Source organism: Citrus sinensis, chromosome 9 (assembly GCF_022201045.2).
Source record: "Citrus sinensis cultivar Valencia sweet orange chromosome 9, DVS_A1.0, whole genome shotgun sequence".
Lineage (NCBI taxonomy): Eukaryota > Viridiplantae > Streptophyta > Magnoliopsida > Sapindales > Rutaceae > Citrus > Citrus sinensis.
Genome location: NC_068564.1, coordinates 33,199,806 through 33,221,925, shown reverse-complemented (window position 1 = coordinate 33,221,925; position 22,120 = coordinate 33,199,806). Strand labels below are relative to the sequence as shown.

The window sequence follows — 22,120 nt, the reverse complement described above, 5'->3', positions numbered from 1 at the left end:
TCTCATCATAATTGGTGAGTTCTCTGTTTATTCTCAATCTGGATACTGAAGAACATTATGGATTACCTCTGGCAATTTGTCTTGGTTGGAGTACATTGATTCTTGAGGTTTTGCTCCTGTCAATGAGAAAGCGGACAAACAATGTGGTGTTGAAAAAATTTCTTTCACTGTTCTTAGCTCACTCGTTCTGGTGGTTTCACTTCAGAGATAAGTATTTTAGATGAAATCTTTGTAAAACATTTTTAAGGAATGGGCGCTAAATCTGGAGATATGTCCCCATTTTCAACTCATCGCAGCTATCCTGAGAGTTGAAGTCAAGTTATAACACAATAGTTTGGCTGAATGCTCAATCATCTTGCCCTTTCCCTCTTTTTTCAGGCGAAGCGTTCGTGCACGTATCTTCTAGTAATTTATTAATCGGCGTCATTCATGCATGTTGTACGAAGCAGCCATCCAATTAATTTTGGCGACTTGGTGGAATATGAGAAGCTATCAACGATAACATAAATCGTGGGTTAGGAGATGCCAAGTAATTTGGATGGCTGTGTGAGTTTTTCATTTCTTCATGGGCTGGGAGTGGGTTTAATACTACTTTCTTTGTCATATTTGAAATTGTGACTTTGCTTGTGTTTTCTAATATAATTTGCTTATGATGTGTGCAGATCAAATAGAAGGGCTTCACTGTCAATTGCCCTTGGAAGGATCGAGATACTGAAGAGGTTGTCAAATAAAAAAGTACTGAGGATAAAATTAGAGGCTCTGTAACCTTTTGCATGGAGAAGTTATGTTATGGGTAGCATACATTTCATTTTTGTTTTGTTTTGTTTTTCTCTCCTTTATAAATGTAGTTCGACACAAGTGACGATTGATCCTTGTCACGGAGCTTACTACTTCGATTAATCGACCTTAATTAACTGTTGATGTTGTGAGGTAGGCAACACCCTTATTAAGATTTAGAGACATTATTATTTAAATGAATATAAAAATTTCAAATCTGAGCTGAGCCAAGTGATATGAAGTGAAGCCTGGCAATGGCATTACTCACTCATTTTTAAAATTTATGTAATTTACGGAATTTTGCATTAAAATAAATAGATAGAAAAAAAAAAACTCCTAAAATATTGAATAATAATAATAATATAAAAGCTTCCTTTCACTTATCCCAAACCTGAAGCGTAACACCTGGCGACTTCGCTTCACTAGTTGGCTTCTCGCCATGTCCCTGAACCTGAAGCTTCACTCCGGATTCCTGTCCCTGGCTCTTCCTTATTATAGCTGTTGTTCCACTCCAAGAACAAGACATTTGCGTTCTCGTAACCAAACAGTGCCGGCAATCCGCTGCGCCAAAAGAACTGGGAAACAGAGATATCCATCGGAGAAGAAAAAGCTGAAACAGAAGCACAAGCAAGTCCTCAATGATGTCAATAACAAATTCGAAGGCTTTTGGAGGTTATCGAAGCTCGCTGTTCCGGTCCACAAGGACCCCGGCAAGGACTTCATCGGTGTCTCCCACGCCTTGCTCGATGAGATCACCAAAGTTCTCGAATTTCCGGTAATTTTTAAGTCATAATAACTTTTTCTTTTTATTTTCTTATTTTTTTCTTGTGATGGAGTTTGTATACTGTTACTGTGTGGTGTGTATTAGGTTGCTTCCATGCTGCCAGCGGAGGCTTTTACGGTGGTAAGGAAATCGTTTGATGCAAGAAAGGTATGTGATATTGGCAAATTTATATGCTTTTTTTCTTTTTGTAACTTCTGAGCTGTTTTAATGTGTAAATGTGCATTTTGTTTAAATATTTTAAAATTTTTAATGACATAATTTACATGGAGTGAAGAAGATATCAGTGTTTCTATTATTAAAAAAAATGGATAAAACACTTAGAAATGGCTTTTTACAAGTACTTGATACGTGCTTTTCCGGAAAGAAAGTGCTTTCTTGTAAGGTATTTGACAATGTGCTGGTTTAAAAAGTTTTTTGTAAGTGCTTTCTAGAAAAATAATTCATAAGTAATTTCTGAAAAAGTACTCAATTTGAGGAGTTTTGTTGGATACATTTTTTACTCAAAAGAAGCTTTCTGCAAAAGTACAGCTAAATATACTCCTTGTTTCAATTGTCAATACTAGCTGTTTTGCTCTGGAAATATTTACTTCAATTACTTTGACCTTTTATACTCTCTAGCTGTTTTTCACAACCCATCAAACACCTGTATTATTGTATCATGTATGGTAAGGTCTTCAATAAGTGCTGCAAAATGATTAACATTATAAATGATTTAGTTTTAGATGTAATTGTGTCCTATCAATTTGGCTTATTGATCATTTTCAGGTATTAAAGGAGCCCAAGTTTGTTTATACGGTGGACATGGATGTCAGTAAACTTTTGGATCTAGAGCCTCGTACTTGGGATTTCATTTCGCGGTTGGAGGCAAAAGTTGGGTCTGTAGAGCATATGCTTGACAAAAGAGCTTCTGGTGACTTGATCAACATAATACATGATTGTAAAAAAGTCAGTGATGATACATTGTTGAGAAAAGAAATTTCTTCTGGGTCTGAGGGATTGTACAATTATCCAAGAACCAGAAAACCAAAAGTTGCAGTTGTGGGTGGTGGTCCATCTGGCTTGTTTGCTTCTCTAGTTCTCGCAGAACTTGGTGCAGATGTCACCTTAATAGAAAGAGGTCAAGCAGTTGAACAAAGGGGGCGTGACATTGGCGCTTTAGTAGTTCGTCGGATGTTAGAAATGGAGAGCAATTTTTGCTTTGGGGAGGTAATATCTTGAGTCTTTTAGTATTTTTGCCAAAGATTGTTTTAATACCTCAAATGGTGATTTCTACTGTTGAATTATGGAAGTTTATGACCATTATACTGATTGAATTGTTATTGAATTCTTTTGCCATTTGATCTGACAAATAATATTTGTGAATCACTTCATTTATTTCATATCGTACAACCTTAGCTATTGCTTTCTTTTCTAGAATTGGTTATTTATTAATAGTTGATAATCTACATTTGGAAATTAATGGAAAGTTGATTGTTGAATTTTATCTTCTATTTTCATTCAGAACTATTATCCCAAGCCTTTCAAATTTTCTTGTTTTTGTGAGTCTCGTGATGTTGTGGCTCCCTTGAAAATTGTATCAATATCAGAAATATACTAGAATATCAAGAAGTAGTTAGCATGATGTTTTAGATTGACTGATCTTCACTGCTGTTTTGCCTAAATATGTACGATATTTATGCTTCAGCATAAAATCATAAGAAGTTTGTTATAGGAGTTATGCCTTGCTATTCTTTTATTTATATGGATGTGCATCCCCAAATTCAGTTATTTCCAGAAAAGCTAATCTGAATTTTTTAGTTATTTTCTCATTACATCTCTCAGAAGATATTTTTGGTTGCTATTATTTAAGGACTTATCCATGGCAGGGTGGTGCAGGTACCTGGAGTGATGGAAAGCTGGTAACTAGAATTGGAAGAAACAGCAACAGTGTTTTGGCGGTCAGAACTATTACTTTTTCAATTCTGTATCTTCTCAATGATTTTGGTTTGCACTAAAAGTTGCAGTTTATGGATTTTACACTTGTTCATTCCTTCTTTTCTTGATTTCTGGGAATGACTTTTTGTTGTCATGAAAACGCCTTTTTTGTTTCCAAATTTGTCCAACTTTTCAGTTTTTGATCTTGAGGGAGATCTATGGTGGAAGCAACTTTGGGGAAATTGGTACTTAGTGCTCCAATAGAGATTTAAGGACTGACTCTCGGTTATTTTCATCTTAGGTGATGAACACTTTAGTTCACTTTGGTGCTCCAGCAAATATCCTGGTTGATGGGAAGCCTCATCTGGGAACTGATAGGTTGATTCCATTGCTACGCAACTTTCGCCAACATTTACAGAGACTGGGTGTGAGTTCCTTTTTCATATCAGAAGTTAATCCCACATATTAGGCATTACAAAGACTGTGTTTTGCTTCATTAATTATTATTTTTTCAACACAATTAGGTTACAATCAAGTTTGGAACAAGGGTAGATGATCTACTCATAGAGAATGCGCGTATTGTTGGAGTCAAAGTTTCTGATTCAAAAGACAATTCACAGTCAGATATTCAGAAATTGGGATTTGATGCAGTTATTTTGGCTGTTGGGCATTCTGCACGTGACATATATGAAATGCTTGTCTCTCATAACATTAACTTGGTCCCAAAAGATTTTGCTGTGAGTTCCTTTAATCTATATTGATCATTTGTGTGCATGTGTACATTGACACCTGTTTTCTTCCCTTCCTTTCCTCCTACTTCTTCTGTTGGTTTGTAATCCGTGAGCCAGAGAATTATTACTATTTGCATCAATTTATTTGGCTGAACAGGTTGGGTTGCGGATGGAGCATCCTCAGGAACTAATAAACAGCATACAGGTTGGTTGTGTTCTATTCTTTATTGTTGAAGTAATAAATGAATAAGTTAACTCATTAAAATATTCGGATTGATTACTTATGAAGCTGTGGCATTGCGTGGAACCATTCAATTTTCTAAAATTTATTTTGGCCAATTAAAAGAAACTTCTAGCTTATGTATAAATTGAGCCCAGAAGCAAGGACATCGTTTTTTATTGATAATTAGATTAACAGAATTTTCTTGTTTGAAAGGAAAATCAAAATAAATAAAAAAAATGTATTGTAATCAAAATAATAAAATGTATTGTAATCAAAATAATAAAAATAAAAATGTATTATTGAAAGTTAAATTAACTGTGAGTTTCAGTAAATAAAGTAGTGTTTTTATTGTTGAAAGTTAAATTTAAATTTGTATAAAACGTGTAGTATTCTGAATTGGCTACGGAGGTTCAGAAGGGGCGCGGTAAAGTACCAGTTGCAGATTACAAAGTTGCCAAGTATGTCAGTGGGGAGGATGGGGACGCACTTTCCGGTGTAGTGACTACAAATCGTAGTTGCTATTCTTTCTGCATGTGTCCTGGTGGGCAGGTCTGGGTCTCCTATTTGCTTAACCTTAATTTGTAGTTTGTGATTATAACGTCGTAGTCTTGTTGTTGTAGTTTGTTTGTGGTTATAATCTCAAAGGTAATCTCATAGTTTTCCATGTTATTGCTTTTCATTGCTCAAGAAATTGGCATGTAATTTAGTCATCTAATTGATGAATTTTTGGGGCCATTGGACAAGTTTGAATCTGTTAGAAATTGGCATTGGGATTCAGAACTGCTTTGTGATGTAGATGCATTTTGAACATTGTAGGATTGTTGAGTCCAACAAAACTTCCATTGGATAATTTTTCCTGTCTACTAATCCATATATATGTTCATTGCAGATTGTTCTCACAAGTACTAATCCATTAGAATTATGTATCAATGGCATGTCATTTTCTCGTCGTTCATCTAGATGGGCAAATGCAGCACTTGTTGTCACTGTCTCAGCAAAGGATTTTGATACTTTGGATCTCCATGGACCTCTTGCAGGAGTTAAATTTCAGGTATCCTTTCTTTTCTTAGCTTTTGGATTTTACTTTCATATTAGTTATAAAAAATCCTTGATGGAAAATTGCCATAATATTGCTTCAAGAGATGATACTCTCTTCAAAATCAGAGCTAATTTTGATTTATGTTCTTTTATTGTTCAGAGGGAATTTGAGCAAAGAGCAGCCATAATGGGAGGAGGAAATTTTGTGGTACCTGCACAGAAAGTTACTGATTTTCTTGAGAACAAATTATCTGGTAGAAAGTTCTTAATCTCAATCCTGCTTTGTTTTACCAAATCTTCAACTTTCTTGACTCTGCCCTTGTTTTATCAGCCTCACCCCTGCCCCCATCTAGTTATCGATTAGGAGTGAAGGCAGCAAGTCTCCATGAGCTGTTTCCCACTCATTTAACTGATGCTTTGAAGCATTCAATCTCAATGTTTGATGAAGAGGTCTCTATATTAGTATTTGGTTTTCTTTTTTCTTTTTTTTTTCCTTAAATTTATTACTATTGCCTTGTTTCTGTGATGAATGTATTATTGGTAATCTCATAAGTTTTCTTTCTTTACACTGAACTTTGAAATTTTCCAGTTACCAGGATTTATCTCAGATACTGGCCTTCTTCATGGAGTAGAGGTATCTATTTTTATTAGTTTTTTGTTCAATTTGTTTTAGCAATGAAGTAATATTCCCTTTATAATGAATTTTTTTTGAGTCCCCATGCTTCCATGTCTTTTGGAATTCATGGAAGCATTTTCATCCGCCAAAAATGGCAGGGAGCTCTTAGTTTAGAATCATGTCTTTTTGTAATTACTTTATTGGGTAGGGATTTGTGGGAATTTTTTGGCACAACCACCTGAGCTTTTTGCTCTTTGTTATCAATTTTTAAAGCATTTCTTTTCCACATTTACAAAATTTGTTCAGTTGTTATCAAATTTTCATTCTTGCTTGCAGACAAGGACCAGCTGTCCGCTTCAGATTCCCCGCAATAATGAGACTTGCGAGAGCACATCCTTAAAAGGGCTTTACCCAGTTGGCGAAGGAGCAGGCTATGCTGGTGGGATTGTAAGTGCAGCAGCGGATGGCATGTATGCCGGTTTTGCTGTGGCAAAAGATTTTGGTTTGTTCCCTGCTGACATCGAATCAATTTTGGGGAAAGCTCAGGCAGCTGGATTCGCGAAGTACTAAAAAGTGTTCGATTGGTGGTCTCTTTGATTGTAGTCTCGGAATACAAGTTTTTGATCATCCACTCGAGGTCCACATAGACATAGACTTGGAATAAACGGCAGGGGCTTTGAGAAAACCTCAAGTGAGTACACTTTTCTTTTGAGTTTTTATTTCCCCTTTTTAATTTAATTTAATTTATAAGAAAAGTCCTAGTACATAACTCACTAGCCAGATTTTCATTCTGAAGATGAACAGTTCGACCTGTTGCTCACATCATGTCTACTGCTGAAGAGGATCCAGAGTTGTTTGAAGAGGAGAATGTAGAAGCCTCAGAGATGATGTACCATAAGTGAATGCTTGAATCAAAAGCTATATGATTATCAGAAACTTGTAAATTTATGACTTAAATCTGGTTTTTGCAAAAGGGCTAATCATTTGTATCTTGTAATCTGTAAAGAAAAAAACTTGCCGGTGTCCGCTTGAGTGAGAAACTTACATTCATTGTGGTTTAATAAAAATACTACAGAAGAGATGAAAGATCGAATTTTGCAAATACGATATTAAATTTTGTATGTGTTAAGTATAATGTCGCACGTTAAGGGCGTGTTTGGTAACGTGACAAAAAAGTTTATAGTTGGCCTATCTGAAACAAATTTTTTTCTCATCTTATGGTTGGAGGGCTAAAATGCGTTATGATTCGTTATTCTTATCCCACTGACAAAATATGAGGCTTAGGCTAGGATTATATTGTTAACTCAATCAAACATAATAACTTATAAAAATTATAATTATAATAATATGTGATAAATGTAATTAAAAAATTATTGATTTTAATAGCGCAGATAATAATTATAATAAATATCACTATTAATTTTTGATGACACACAATCAATTTTTAAAATTATTAAATATTTTTGTAGTTTGAAATTAATATTCAAAATATTTAGTTAATTTTTGATAAAAATCATAGACTATTAAATAGTTATAATATTGATATTGGAAATATGTTTAATAAATAGAATTCTATTTAAATTAGGATTTATATTTAATTAATATCATTGACCTTTATTGGTTTGAATAATAATGTAAAAACTTTTATTTAATTATAATTACAATAAATTATAAATTGTAATATTATAACATAAATTACTATAAACAAAAATATTTTATAATTAAATGGATTTTTTATTTGTTCAGTTAAACTATGATTGAGTAAATATTTATTTTACTTTGATTAATTTTAATAAGACCAGAAAAAAATCATTGTTACAAATCAATCTCATCCAGAACCACACCAAGCATGTATGAAAGTATTAAATATAATCATACGTTATCTTACCCAATCATATCACATCTCACCCTATTCCCTCTTATTATACTCTATATATTGAGCACATCCTTAGTGTTAATTTATTATATCACATTCATGAGGAGATGTGCTATAAATTTAAATTTACATGGCAACAAGCCAACATCATAAGTCGCCGTTTCATTAGATATTGGAGGTAATTGGACCCATTAAAATTAAATTTTGATTTCCCTTTCTCATTTAATTAATAGTCCATCTACATGAATAAAATAATTAGATGATAGTTAGTGTCCTGGTTTGCCGGATCTGTTTGGTGGTCATTAGTCTATGAAAAAGTTTGTGAAAACAAACGCCTTGACCCTACCGTTTACTTTAAACTTAAATTGTTAATTGCTTTACATCATGTGAAGATCGAAAATCTCGACACATACTTCTCTCTTTTTAAAAAGGTGATTGATTGGACCAACTAACAAAAGGTGAGAGCTGAGAGGAGTTAATTGGGATTCCTATTGAAGCTGTTGCTGTTTATAAATTATTTCCCAAAAGCTAGTTACGAATTATGAGGTTCTTAAATCTTACATTGATGTGGGACTATTTCTTTGGCACCTCCATCGTAAATAGTTTCTTTTTTTTAAAAAAAAAAAAAAAGCATAAACATGTAAAAACGACACGACAATGTTTATTGCCATAATAGAAGCAACACTGCCATTAATTTTTTATATAAATTAAGTACTCCTTAGTTATATAACCTTTAACCCTTGTCTAGTGGTTAAAAAGCTCTTTTTGTTGCAGTCAAACGACAACCAACAACGAGCACTTTTAAGTTAGAGACTGAAAATCCAAAGAAGTGCTTTTAACGAGTATCATGCATGCATCCCAGTGTCTCTCTCGCATTAGATAGCTGGCTTGATCGACATTTCGGAAAAGCAGATTCTTCAGAAAACGCGATGGAGAGATTATATGCGTCCACTTCTCAGATACACATACTGATGCACAAAATCTGGTCATTGTTGTGCTCTCAAGCAGACAATAATTCCAGGCTCCAGAAATTTTGTCTCTCCCATCTTGACATGTCTCCAAGCGCTTGATCTGCATGCTTTCAAGGGAATCCAATGTGAACCGTGCATGATTACTTATGTATCCTTCAAAACCAAACAAAAGAAAAAGTCGGTGGCAAACTGTAGGAAAAATTTTAATTATATATAATCATTCTCCGCGGGCGTCCCTATTTCATAAATTAAGTGTAGACACAGCGCTGTTAATGCCCAAATCCATACGAGCAATACTACTACTCACCTTATAGTAAGCGGCACTGTTATGCAATGATATTTGATTAATTTATGTTACTAACCAAAACTTAATGTTAGGACCAAAAGTCATAAGGTATATATATTCAATTCAATTCATAAGGTATATATTTCATAGTAGACCCAAGTCACTGTGGTGAAACAACTATTGTGGACTGAAGTTTGGAAAATATGGATATACTAAAATGAGATTCAATTCGCATTGAATCTTTGGCTAAACCCACTTGGGAATCTTAATCCATAAGAGAATGTTTGCGAAATGAGCTAGTGGAGAACCACTTGAGAACCTTAATCAATAAGAGAATGCATTGTGAAATAAGGTACTGAAGAACAAATCATTCTTTAAAAAATAATAATAATTAATGTTTAATTTAAAACACTAAATCATAAATCACATGCATCCATTGCAGATTAAATGCATGAACAAAGGATGCATTGATATTAAATGCAAAGCATGCATTTGTTAACTTTTGAAGCTATCAATTGGCTATAAAAAGGGCTTGCATCGAAGAGTAGAGGCATCTATTGGGTCTGAAATTAAGCAATTCAAAAGAGAATTACAGTAAATAAAGATCGTTTTTTCCATTATTAAGTTTTTTGTTTTCTACTATTTACTCCGTTGCCACATCATTGTTCATAACATTTGTCATTATTGTTTAAGGCCAAATCTGCTACTCAACAAAACAACGACTAAAATCAAAGTTGCAATAGAGCTTTTTTAGACCATACTAAGCCTAAATATGCTTATTCTCAAGACCGCGAAATAGAATCGCGCAGATCATAGGCCACTATGCCCAAATTTTCAATCAAACTCAATCATATTTCGATCAAGAATGAGGGAGTCCTTATTGCACGTGGTCTAGTGAAATTCTCACCCCAAATAATCTAAAACTTCAATACTATTCACAAAAAAGTCACGAAATTGTATTAAGTGTTAAGATATAGCCATCATATCTATGATGGGCAACGGTGATCACTAGAACCTTTATATATACATTACACTTTTTTTTTTCCTAAAAAAATTAAGGGAGTGGACAAAAGCTCAAATTCATTTTTAGCCCCTTACCTTCCCAAATTTGAATTTGGGTAACAAACTAGTTAATGCTACTTGAAAATCACTTGAACACACCCTTTGGGGCGTATATTACGCACTTTACTTGAAAATACTTAAAATAAACCCTAACTCCAATAATTATTGAATAATAACAATTTGGACTACCGTTTGTTATTTTTTCTCCAAGATGACTAATACCCACAGTAGCAACGAGACATGTTAAAGCGTGGCATATGCATGGGCTTGATTGAATATTACAATGATTCTGCTTTATTTTGAAGCACATGATTGCCCATCATTAATTTATTTATAATCAAAGAAGGTTACTGATTGATATATGATTTTGAAGATATAAATTTATGCAAATATTACTTTTAAAATGCTTTTTCTAGAATTGAAGTGTTTTTGTTTAACAATTCTTTCCATAAAAGTAATTCGAAAATCTTCCCCTTAAAGCACACAGCATGTGCTTAAATCATTTCACAGAGTAAGGATATTCTTCCAATATTTTTTTTTCTTCTAGCCTATCTTATTAAAATAAATGGTGAAGATTAAATTCTAATGTTGACAATTAATTTTTTTTTGTTACATTATTTACAATTAAGAAAGCTTTTTTTTTCCCACTATATTTAAGAGACCATAAGAGAAAAAATAATAGAAGATATCCTAACTCCATTTCAAGATAGATAAAAAGAAAAAGCATCTCAATTAAACATTATAATATATAGGGTCAAGAAATGCTTGAATTAGAGTTTGCATAACCTGTGTTTTGAAGTAAAAGCGCTTTTATAAATAGTATGAAAACACATTTTAGATAAGTACTTTTGAAAATATTTCGAATCCATTGATTTATCGGACTCTAATAACTATTTTTATTTCAAAAAATTAAAACACTATAGAATAAATATTATAAAAAAATACTTTTCCTAGAATAAAGATACAAGTTATTTATTTTACTAGATGGTCGGCCATATGGCGGATATTTTGTTATTGGATTTACCTAATGGTGTCCTTTTTAAAAAAATATTTAATTTAATTGCTCTTAACAAACATCATGATTAAGTGATAAAAAGAACAATCCAAAATTTAATTCCTTGACAAATTATTATATTGAATCAATCAATTGTTTGAGATCATCTGGAACCTCATTTACTAAGAGGATAGCTTTTGGATCATTCTTTTGGCTATATAATGGAATAATACATTATTAATACGAGTTTCAAGTTTAATTTTTTTATAATACAACAATAAAAATTAACCTGTTAACACTTATGTAATTGTTCTTCATTATTTAGATACGAACCAAGAATCCAAATCAACATGTTCAACAAGTATACTGAAAACAAAGAAAAGCTGATAAAATTTTTTATATCAAATTGGAATAAAAACTATATGTATAATGAAACTCTCGAGCACACTAAAATCTAAATTCTAGACAAAACCTAAGAGGAGAAAAAAAAATAAAAAAAATAAAATAAAACTAACAAATAGAGTAGGGGCAAACAAAAAGAAAAAGTTTTGGGACAAGAGGACCACAGAGTTAATATGAAAGCTAAACATCAGATGATACGTCCCATTCATGTCCTGCTGAAACCATTTGGAGGGAAGAAGAAACAATTCTATTCGGTAGTTTTGTGTGAGACTTTCAGTGAGAGTTTCTCTTCCAATAATGCATGATTTATAACTATTCTTTCATACGTGTGTTATAACACAACTAATGGTCCCAATAATCATGAAACTAAAATTGACAAATATTTATTATTATTATTATTATTTTATTTTTGGTTTGGAGACAAGGTGAAGCTCGGTAGCTGTTAAGTACTGGGCCTTGCTTCTTTCGGCATAAAAGCATTGGACCACGAATCGCCATCATCAAAGGGAAAGGGAAAATTCATTCCATCGTTCCCTTACTGAACACACTCGCTTAATTATTTGTCATTACTTCTTTCGCCAATTGATTGTCACGATGTCGTGAGAAAACATCCAATCCAAAATGGGTTTAAAAAAACGTAAAATTAAAATTGACTGTGAGGTTTAATTATATTTGATAATTGGAGTAGGTTCGTGTAACCACGTTAAAGTCAAATTTATAATACTTTTCAATTATATGCTTTACACAAGTCTAATTTTTTATGGGTCGTCTCGCATGTGACTTTTATTATTAAAGCACTCGTTTAAATCACTCAATAATATTTTATGGAAAGTGTCATCCAAAAGATAGTTGTTAATGAAAATGTGGGGTAAAGATTGATGGGTTGAACTAAAAGTTTATATATATATATATATATATATGAGTCAACTCGAATGATAGTTGTAGCTTGAGCTTAATTTATGGGATAGAAAGAGTCATTATCTAAAGAAAAAGATTTTAAGATATTAACAGTATTTGAGCGCTTGATATAAAAGTATATATGACACGCATGGTGGCGGCTTTAGAGTTCAACCGAAAGAACATTCTCAACTTTTGGGCAACTCCCATGACAACTCAAAAGCTAGCAATTACAATACGTATATGCGTAAGCGTAACAAATTGAGTATTAATAACTAATAAGGAAAAAAAAATCAGGATTCTCTTCTGATCTGACCTCTTCCTAAGTAAACATACATGTGGTGATTGGTAGTTAATAAAATAAAATAAAAATAAAAAAAGTTAAATTAAATCCATACATTATCACTTAAAGACACATGGTACAAGATTTTTAAAAGCTCATAAAAGATCAGATTAGGAGAGGATTTTTTTCGAAAAAAAATCCTCTCCTAACTTAGTACGAGAGTTAACCAAATTGAATTTGTTATCATTTTAGTCAATAATCAGCGGCCATGTTGGCACAATCAATCAATAGCCTTTTGTAAAAGACTCTTTGATTAAAAAAAATTATCAACAAATCGAAAAGAAGATAATTAATAAAATAAAACTTGAAGTCAAAATACTGCTATTTAACATTTAATCCAATGGATTAATAATACTGATAATTTAATTGAGTGGATCGAATTCATTTAATTATTAACTAGACAGCCGTCCATTGATTTTTTCAAGATGATTTTTAAAACAAGTGTTCCAAACAAATTAAATTCCAAAATTGGGATCAACACAATCATAAAGAGAGTGGTCCATAAAAACAACCAAAGGTGGTTAATGCTTTTAACTAACTGGGAAGATTGTAAGTTTTACTGCAACCAAAGTTACGGTCGTTGCAATTCATAAAGAGCAAAGTTTTTTTTAATTTTCTAGGTGGTGATTCTAGCTTTTACAAATTCAATTAATTTTGTGGAGACATGATCTATAATATACGATATTATCAATTTTTCTCATATTGTAATCAATATATGTCGGTAATACTATTTACTCACTTATTGTTTTGATAATAAGTTAAAATTTTCAATTTTAAATTTGCATAAATAATTGAAGTGAACTAATCAACAACCACTATTTCCAATTTATAAAATGTTTTCTTTACCATAACGGACGTAATTATTTTAGAATTTTAGAACATTTGATTTGATTACAGAGGTTGTGTACTCGATCAAGGTTGACCATTCAAAATGAAACAAAAATTAAAGGAAATGCCTTTCATTATTCAACGATGATCCAAGCTTTATACCTAATGTTTAAGAAAAAAAAAATTAATAATAATAATAATTTGATAGGATCAAGATCAACTATATATATATATATGGGGCCCACGACAACTTACAATCACATCCAAAGTTATACAACATAAGGTGTGAAGTCTTATAATTCATTCACACCTTTTAATCTTGTGAAATTAATGATCTTAATGCATAATTTTATTCAATCATTGGTCGTAATCTATTTTCGCAAGGCAGTGCTTCATTATTACTCACGTAATTTACAAGGTTATTCTATAGAGACTACATTAATTAATTATCACTTAATTATTTTACATCGTAACAATACCCGAAGGATCAGTGTTTGATGAGTTGGTGTATTTTTATTTTTCTTCTTAATATCCAAATAATGAATTATCCAACGATGTTGACAATATTAATCCATTCCAAAAAAATAATAATAATAAAATATCGTTGCTACACAGCAATAAAAAAATAAAAATAAAATAATTAATTAATTACAACGATTAAAAAATAACTTATGGTTTTGTTCACTAAATACAATTTAATAGAAACACTTTTTTATTTACTTATTTAAAAAATAAAAGCGTGTTTGGTTTTGTTTAGATTTGTATGATTAAGAAGAACTGGTGGCGCGAAAACAACGTCCTTCGTTTTGACTTCCCTCTTCAGCTGAATAACCGTTTCTCTCAATTTTCATTCCTCTCTCTCTCTCTCTTCCACCGCCTCTCGCCGGAATATTCTCTCTCCGATCACCGCCCCGCCAGCGATCTCTTCTTTCTTTACAATTTTTCGATAAATTGGAAATTAAAGAAAAATTATCTTCCAGTGAATTTGAGGCTCTACTGATTCATTACTCGTCATCGTTTGTATTTGCAGAAATTTTATGTCTCAAATAAAGGTGAGTCCTTTTTTTTTTTTTTAATTTACTATTTGTTTTGAAACTTCTCTTGATTTTATAGTTTGATTTTGTTTAATTCTCCTCAAATAATTAAAAAAATGAACAAAAAAAATGTTATTTCTGAGTAAGCTTTTCGTCTGGTGGATTGATTCTCCTTACAAAGTGATTGTGGTCGTTGTGGATTGCTTTCCATTTGCTTGATTCGATAATTTTTTCTTCAAAATAATGAATCAAAAACTAATAATTAATTGTTCAAAAAACAATTCCTTATTAAAAATTTGATACTTTGGGGATACAAATTAGGAAAATAAATTAGTGTAAGATTTGATTGATTCAATGAACTGTCTTTCTTTCGGAGTCTGTACTGTTTCTGTGCAATTTCTGAGAGAGGTTTAATGAAAGAGTTTAATCACTTCATACTGTCTCCAGTATCAGAGACATAATCCTGTCAAATCCCCGGAGCAATTAGCCGTAATCAAAATTTTACATTAATAATGATAATAATTAATTGACGCTTTTTAATTTTACCACAATTAAAATCATAATCTCACCTGAGTTACTTACTGGGTACCATCGAATTTCGTTCCTAGTTTTGGGAAACAAAAATATCCGGATGGTCAAATCATAAACAATTTAAAAATTGAGTACTCTCACATAGTGATGCTGGTAAAAATTATTTCTTAATTTGTCTACTATGTGAAATTTTTATTTTTTTCTTAAACTTAACTTAATTTTTTAACACTTTTGCTTATTCAATATTTATGGGGATGGACAATGATCTTCTTAGCACGTGGTCCTCCGTATGTCTCTTCTTCCCGTATGAATATGATGTCCCCGAAGAACATTATCACCTGCTGCAATTTCCATTGTCTAATAATTTAATTTATCTTTTAAATTATTTGCATGCAAACAGAATCCAATTATGTCGTTAATTTTTACAGTAAATTTATCGCATTTAAGACTTAATCATGTTGATAAAGGCTTAACCTTGTTAATTAGTTAAAAAGTTCCAATCCGATTTTTTTTTTTTTTTTTTTAAATATCTGGATTTATTTGTTATCACTTTCAATGAATTCCCTTTCATGGAAAAAGAGTGGGGGCTGGTTAATTTTGCCAGCAAAGCCGACCATGGCACTCCCGTGAGAGGGACAAAAGGGAAATGACCAGAGGAGGAAAGAAAAAAGAGAAAATTTAATTAATTAATTAATTAAATATAAATATAAATCCGAAAAGCCAACAGCGTCTCACAGGTGTATAGTGTATTTGTAATTTCTTATTTACTTATCCTGTGCGTTCATGAGTTGTGTCTTATCCCACAACTTCACCAAAAACTAGAGCAACACATTTTCGTTTTCTTAAGAGTGAGCAGGAAATGCAAATGCATTTTGTGTTTTGTGTTGTGGGGTTGGTTTCTGTGTGTGTGTGTGTGTGATTTGTTAAGCAAAAACCAAAAAGTAACTTGTAGTGATGACCGTTAATGCACGTTCTGCCACAGTCCGCAAATTTCTCTGAGAGACCCCATTTGTCGTCGTCGTCGTCGTCGTTGTCGTTGTGTTTTGTCCCAAAATCAAATGTTGTTGTTTTATTATTATCACCCTCTAAAATCAACCTCCTTCCAATTGCCTGAGCCTGATCTGCTTGGATTTGGGCTTTTCTTGATGAAAAAACACTACGCATTTGTGATCGTTTCTTGTCATTCTCGTATTCATCTTCATTCAGATCTGGGTTGCTTTAAAGATGTAATCTTTTTTTTTTGCTTTTCCTGTTTTTTTCTTTTTTTGTAGGTTTGCGCAGTTATTAATTATTCTTTGCTTCTTCTTTTTTTTTTTTGGGTTGTATCTTACTTTTTTGGTTTCGTGTTAATTTCGCGGCAGATTTATTGCAGAGGAAAGGATCTTCTTTTTCAGCAACTGGTGTAAAAAAGAAAATTATTCCTTTGGAATGTGGGATATGTGATTTTGCCAGCCAAGGCTGTCAATTAAAAAAATGTGGTTTAGTTTAGGTTTTTGAAAGATTTTTCTTCAATGTGGTCTAATTTGGATAGTGTTTGATGGATGTATGTGGATCACAACGATCATTACACAAGCAGTCGCCAACGGATACTGCAAGACCACCTTTGGTTCCGGCTGAGAAGAACAATGCACTCAATGCAGCACCACCCACTCGCCGTCTTCGGACAAGAGAGGTTAGTTCTCGGTACAAATCACCTTCCCCAACTACTACTACTTCTGCTGCTACCGCTAGGCGTTGCCCATCGCCACACCTTACAAGGACGGTACCTTCACATGCCCAATTAGGGGCAAAGAGGGCGCTTTCAGCCGAGAGAAAGCGCCCCTCAACACCCCCATCACCACCTAGTCCGTCAACACCAGTTAGTGAATCATCTGTAGATACACAGTTGCCATCTAGAAGGTTAAGTACGGGTGGCCGATTACCTGAAAGCTTATGGCCTTCTACTATGAGAAGTCTCAGCGTATCTTTCCAGTCTGATACGATTTCCATTCCTATAAGTAAGAAGGAAAAACCAGTTCCTAATGCTTCTTCGGATCGCTCTTTGAGACCGTCCTCGAATGTGGCTCATAAGCATACTGAAACGCCTGGTACTTTGTCAAGGAAGCCTACACCAGAGAGAAAAAGGAGTCCTCTTAAAGGCAAGAATGCACCTGATCAATCAGAGAATTCTAGACCAGTTGATGGTTTACATATTAGACCGATAGATCATCATCGATGGCCTAGTAGAATTGGTGGGAAGGTGTCTTCAAATTCATTGACTAAAAGTGCGGATCATGTAGAAAAGATTGTTAGAAACTCAGCTACTGCAGTTCCAGGAGTTGGGTTATCTTCACTGAGGAAAATTCATACTTCTGATACTGGTTTGAGAAAACCTATACAGAAATCCGCTAGTGACCTTGCTGCAAGGTTGTTATCACTTGATGAAATTGGTAGAGTACGGTCTGAAGCAAAGTCAATTGATGCTCATTCACAAAGAGTTACAGCACATTGCAAGCTTATTTCCGCAAGTTCATCTGAGAGATCAGCATTGGCAGCTCCCACAGTAAGATCTCAGTCATTGCCTACTCCTGGATCACGGCCTTCATCACCAAGTAGGACCTCAGTTTTATCATCCTCTAGAGGTGTCAGCCCATCTCGGGCAAGACCTTCAACTCCTCCTCCAAGAGGAGTCAGTCCATCTAGGATAAGGTCATCAACTACTGCTAGTCAACCCAACAGCTCAACTTCTGTGCTCAGTTTTATTGCGGATGTTAAAAAAGGGAAAAAGAGCGCAAGCTATATAGATGACGCTCACCAGCTACGGCTGCTATACAATAGATATTTGCAATGGAGATTTGCAAATGCTCGAGCTGAGGCTGTACTTTATATTCAGAAACTAACAGCTGAGGTAGAATTCTATTTGTGAAACCACTATATATATCAGAATCAGACATTTAAACTTATTCCATAAAAGGAATCATGTACAGTCAAACGGAATATTAAGAAATTGTTGGAAATGAGACAGATGGTCAATTGTTAAATTTGCATATAAGAACAAACTATTCTTACGTCGACGGTCTTGTCATTTATTGGTCTCTTTTATTACACTAATGATAAAGGATAACCACTTGTTCTTTTACAGTTCTTGTACATTTAATTCATTTTTTTTAGTTAAATTGTTCAGAACTGATTATGAGATAGTACAATTAAAGGATGCCCAATTAATTTTAACAAACCTTGATTTCATGGTGCAGGAAACTTTATATAATGTCTGGGACACTACTTTAAGCCTGTGGGATTCAGTGATTAATAAAAGGATCAATCTCCAACAGCTGAAGCTTCAAATTCAGTTGAACTTGGTTTTAAACAAACAAGTAATGACTATTATTTTATCTGCAACACTTAATTGATTGCATAGATGATCCCCTGGAAAAAACTTAAATTGATATAAAAATGTATAATAATCTTAAGTTTATATGATAGCTACTGTTTAATATGCCTTTAAAAACCCTGGAGACAGAGCAATAGCTAATTATTGTTTCATCTGCATTATAAATGATAAACCATTAGTGTTTTACACTCTGTTTTCATTTCTAGGCTGTTGGGTATGACTCGTCTGTCAACGACAGAACATAGTTGTTTAATTTGAAAATTTTTTATTCAAGGACTGAGAATTTGTTCCTGAGCTTAAGAGAAAATGTCCCGCTTATATGGAAATGTATACAGTAGATTATTATTTACCTAAGCATAGCCATTTTTTTTTCTATGTTTCTTTTTCCCTTTTTTGAACAACTGATATGTGATCATTTGATGCATGATATACATGCTGGATGCTGAGTCTGCTGTGTGAAATGGTAAGTATTTTGTAAGTTAAAATCATTTTGCTTCCATGCTGATTTATTGCAGTGAAGGAAAGACTAAATTTATTTTGCTCTGTAATCTTAATCAATCTGACAATAAAAAGAATTACAATGCCTTGTCCGCTATAGTGTAAAAAGTATTCATGTTACTTACTGGTACCATATTAGTTGTCGATCAATGTCACTATCTAAGTGTTTGCATCCACAACAATGATTCAGATGGTCTATCTTGATGATTGGGCTTCACTTGAAAGAGATCATATCAGTTCTTTATCTGGGGTTGTAGAAGATTTGGAGGCAAGCACTGTCCGTGTTCCTTTAATTGGAGGAGCAAGGGTAATTTAAATTGTCTTAGTCACTGTAATTAATATCTAAAATGAGAAATATTGGCATCATTAATGGGCTTATGTTGTTACAGGCAGACACTGAATCTTTAAAGGCTGCCATTTGCTCAGCTGTTGACATGATGCAGGCAATGGGAACCTCTATATGTTCCTCACTATCCAGAGTGAGATATTAGGATGTTATTCTATCATATTGTAGTGATCATGCAATTGCAGTATATATTATCAGTTTAGCTTGTCCATGCTTTGCGTTTCAGTCCATGTACTTGGTTGTTCTTGGGCTCATGGATTAGGCTATCTTTCCTTGGGTCTTAATGACAAAAAATTTTCACTCTTGCCACTATTTGCAGAAATTTGTTTCATTTTGTTCATGGTTGTTACAAGGATAACCCAGGAATTTCAGTGGAATAAAATTTTATACTACAGATAAATAATTAAAACATCAGATATGATTTTTTTTTTTTGTTTAGGCAACATTTTTCTACAATAAATTGGCGTTATTGTGTCAAATGAAGATTTTCTTTACTTTTGTTATCCTATTATATTGTGCAACTGTCAAAAAAGATGTATAAAGTAGAAAAAGAATGTGTATGCGATATTATGTGCGTGGTACTAGTTGCCTAAGGTATAGAACTAGAATTCTTCTATATTTTACTGTTGACACCAATTCAATTTTGTCTAAGACCATGTTCTGAATTTTGGATGCAATTACTCTTACTTTTTCTAGTTCTAGGGCTGCATTATTTTATCCTTGTGCCAGCTCTAGATACTAAATTACTGATGTTAGCATGAGTTTTCTCAGTGATAAGCTTTTGTACATGTAAACGTATTCCAGGTACTTAACTCCTTTTATGTACATCAATTTTTTTAGGCAGAGGAGATGAACAGTTTGGTTTCTGAACTTGCTGTTATAGCAGCACAGGAGCACGTAAAATTAGATGAGTGTGAATCTCTGTTGGCTTCAATGGCAGCTATGCAGGTGAGAACATGCTACAAGAAGTTGAATGCTTTTTGATGCTGCAACTTCTTGAATTGATAAGCAGTTATAAGTAGGAAAAATGGTGTTGTAACATGATATTAGTGTCTGTGTTCAAAATCCTTCGTTGTATTGAAGTAAATACTAACCGTAACAAATTAAGTCTGTGTTTGGATCAACATGTGTGTTTATGCCTAGTGATTTCAGATGTTTATTTAGATCCACTTGGCCAGTTCACCAATTGGAAATTCCTGTCTTGCACATGAAGATTGAATAGGCATGTTAGTACACAAAATGTAGAATCCTTGCCTACTAGTTTGTACTTTTGGAGTTAATGGTCACTCAACATTATACTTCTTTCAAGATTTAGAGCATGTTATGGAAAATTTCCCTTTTCTGCGAAGTAGATTTTTCCATGCTGTAAGAAATTTCAGCAATACATGAGGCTGGCATTTTCTTTTATTAGGAAGAGGAGAGAGGCAGGGTGTCTCTTGGCTTTTGCATTTCTTACTGTGCTTTTTATCAACCACGCCTTTCCTGTTTGATGCTCGAGGTCAATCTCAATGGTTTCTAGATGTCTACTTAAGCTTGAATTTAATCTAGCAAACTAACTGTTTTATTTTTGAAAGGCATATCTATTATCATATGGGCTCAAGTAGGCTTCTTATATCTACATGGTGACTTGACATGCTTGCCACTGTCATCTGGTCAGTTCTGTCTGGTCTGGGATTGTCCAAAAGACAATCTTCAGTGGAAAAATTCAGTTCTTACTAGTTTATTGATTGTTACAAAGTATGCTTGTCCAACATTGATTTGCTCACATAGCATCCTGGTGGGGCTAGTCTATGTTGAGTCGATGTTTACATGGTTGAAACTTCCCCATTTCAATTAATTGTATGAAATGGGTTGGGGGTTGACAAATCTTAACCTTGTTAGATATTTGAAAGCTTTGGGGTCCAATATGCAGGCTGTCAAATTGCTTCATTATTCACTCCTCATGCGCCCACCAGTCATTTGTCCTGTAGCAATTCAATGGTTACACTTATACATGTGGCCTATCCCATCCATCTCCTCTCAAATTGCCTGGCCAATCACATCATTGGTCACATTATTACATCAAAGTTCATTTTTGTATGTTTCTGCATTTTGCATTGCTTCTCTATGCTTCTTGTTAGTTGGTTTATTTATCGTGCAAAGTGTGAAATCTTGGATTTGTGTTTTGATTGCTTTTCGGCATCAAGCAGGTAGAAGAGTACAGCCTTAGGACTCATCTTATACAAAAGAAACAGACATTGGAGAAAGGCTGAGCAGCAGCCAATATTGGCCATCAAAAAGCACACAAAAGCCAATGGCCCTAACCACCCGCTGCTATGCTAACAATTGACCACGTATGTCTCATCTCACTGCAGCAGAGATAAATTGCTGTTTTCTTGGGTCTCTCTCTCTCTCCCCCAGTAAATGTAAATTGATTCCTTTCATTTTTATATACCACTCTCTTGATATTTATTTATTTATTTATTTTCATTTCACTTTTCCACGATGGAGCTATTGGCTTGATCAGTTTAGGCGTAGTTTTTGTATCACGCATATGAACAGAAAAAGAAAAATGCAAAAGGGAGCAAAGGATTGAATGAATCCAAATTTAGAAGCAAAG

The 22,120-nt window shown here is 33.5% G+C and overlaps 2 protein-coding genes across 6 annotated transcripts; both read left to right on the top strand.

Annotated features, from left to right (window-relative positions):
* The first annotated feature begins 1,149 nt into the window (after window positions 1–1,149).
* Window positions 1,150–7,187, top strand: LOC102620999 (uncharacterized). Of its 2 annotated transcripts, XM_006473984.4 has the most exons (14): window positions 1,151–1,552; window positions 1,646–1,708; window positions 2,327–2,767; window positions 3,427–3,498; window positions 3,777–3,902; window positions 4,000–4,212; window positions 4,364–4,411; window positions 4,817–4,978; window positions 5,319–5,480; window positions 5,628–5,721; window positions 5,799–5,917; window positions 6,057–6,101; window positions 6,420–6,774; window positions 6,880–7,187. In XM_006473984.4, the coding sequence occupies exons 1-13, from the start codon at window positions 1,217–1,219 to the stop codon at window positions 6,651–6,653; spliced, it is 2,115 nt and encodes a 704-aa protein (XP_006474047.2). In that variant the 5' UTR covers window positions 1,151–1,216; the 3' UTR covers window positions 6,654–6,774; window positions 6,880–7,187. The 2 variants fall into 2 exon arrangements, with proteins under 2 accessions (XP_052289425.1, XP_006474047.2); XM_052433465.1 differs by lacking the exon at window positions 4,000–4,212 and having other exon boundaries at window positions 1,150–1,552.
* A 7,318-nt stretch (window positions 7,188–14,505) lies between these two features.
* Window positions 14,506–22,001, top strand: LOC102621763 (AUGMIN subunit 8-like). Of its 4 annotated transcripts, none has more exons than XM_006473987.4 (7): window positions 14,509–14,794; window positions 16,669–18,194; window positions 18,541–18,660; window positions 19,366–19,482; window positions 19,565–19,654; window positions 20,362–20,469; window positions 21,711–22,001. In XM_006473987.4, exons 2-7 carry the CDS (start codon window positions 16,845–16,847, stop codon window positions 21,771–21,773), a joined length of 1,848 nt encoding a protein of 615 aa, XP_006474050.2. In that variant the 5' UTR covers window positions 14,509–14,794; window positions 16,669–16,844; the 3' UTR covers window positions 21,774–22,001. The 4 variants fall into 4 exon arrangements, 2 of the variants coding, with proteins under 2 accessions (XP_006474050.2, XP_006474051.2); XM_006473988.4 differs by lacking the exon at window positions 14,509–14,794 and adding an exon at window positions 16,067–16,533; XR_003064871.2 differs by lacking the exon at window positions 21,711–22,001 and having other exon boundaries at window positions 14,506–14,794; window positions 19,569–19,654.
* The last annotated feature ends 119 nt before the right edge of the window (window positions 22,002–22,120 follow it).

Bases quoted from the DNA above. Each gene is read 5' to 3' on its own strand.
- LOC102620999 (XM_006473984.4), top strand. From the start codon at position 1,217: ATGTCCCTGAACCTGAAGCTTCACTCCGGATTCCTGTCCCTGGCTCTT. The intron at 5,481-5,627 runs GTATCCTTTCTT...TTTATTGTTCAG, and splicing joins TTGCAGGAGTTAAATTTCAG to AGGGAATTTGAGCAAAGAGC. The intron at 5,918-6,056 runs GTCTCTATATTA...GAAATTTTCCAG, and splicing joins TCTCAATGTTTGATGAAGAG to TTACCAGGATTTATCTCAGA.
- LOC102621763 (XM_006473987.4), top strand. From the start codon at position 16,845: ATGGATGTATGTGGATCACAACGATCATTACACAAGCAGTCGCCAACG. The intron at 18,195-18,540 runs GTAGAATTCTAT...TTCATGGTGCAG, and splicing joins TTCAGAAACTAACAGCTGAG to GAAACTTTATATAATGTCTG. The intron at 18,661-19,365 runs GTAATGACTATT...ACAATGATTCAG, and splicing joins ACTTGGTTTTAAACAAACAA to ATGGTCTATCTTGATGATTG.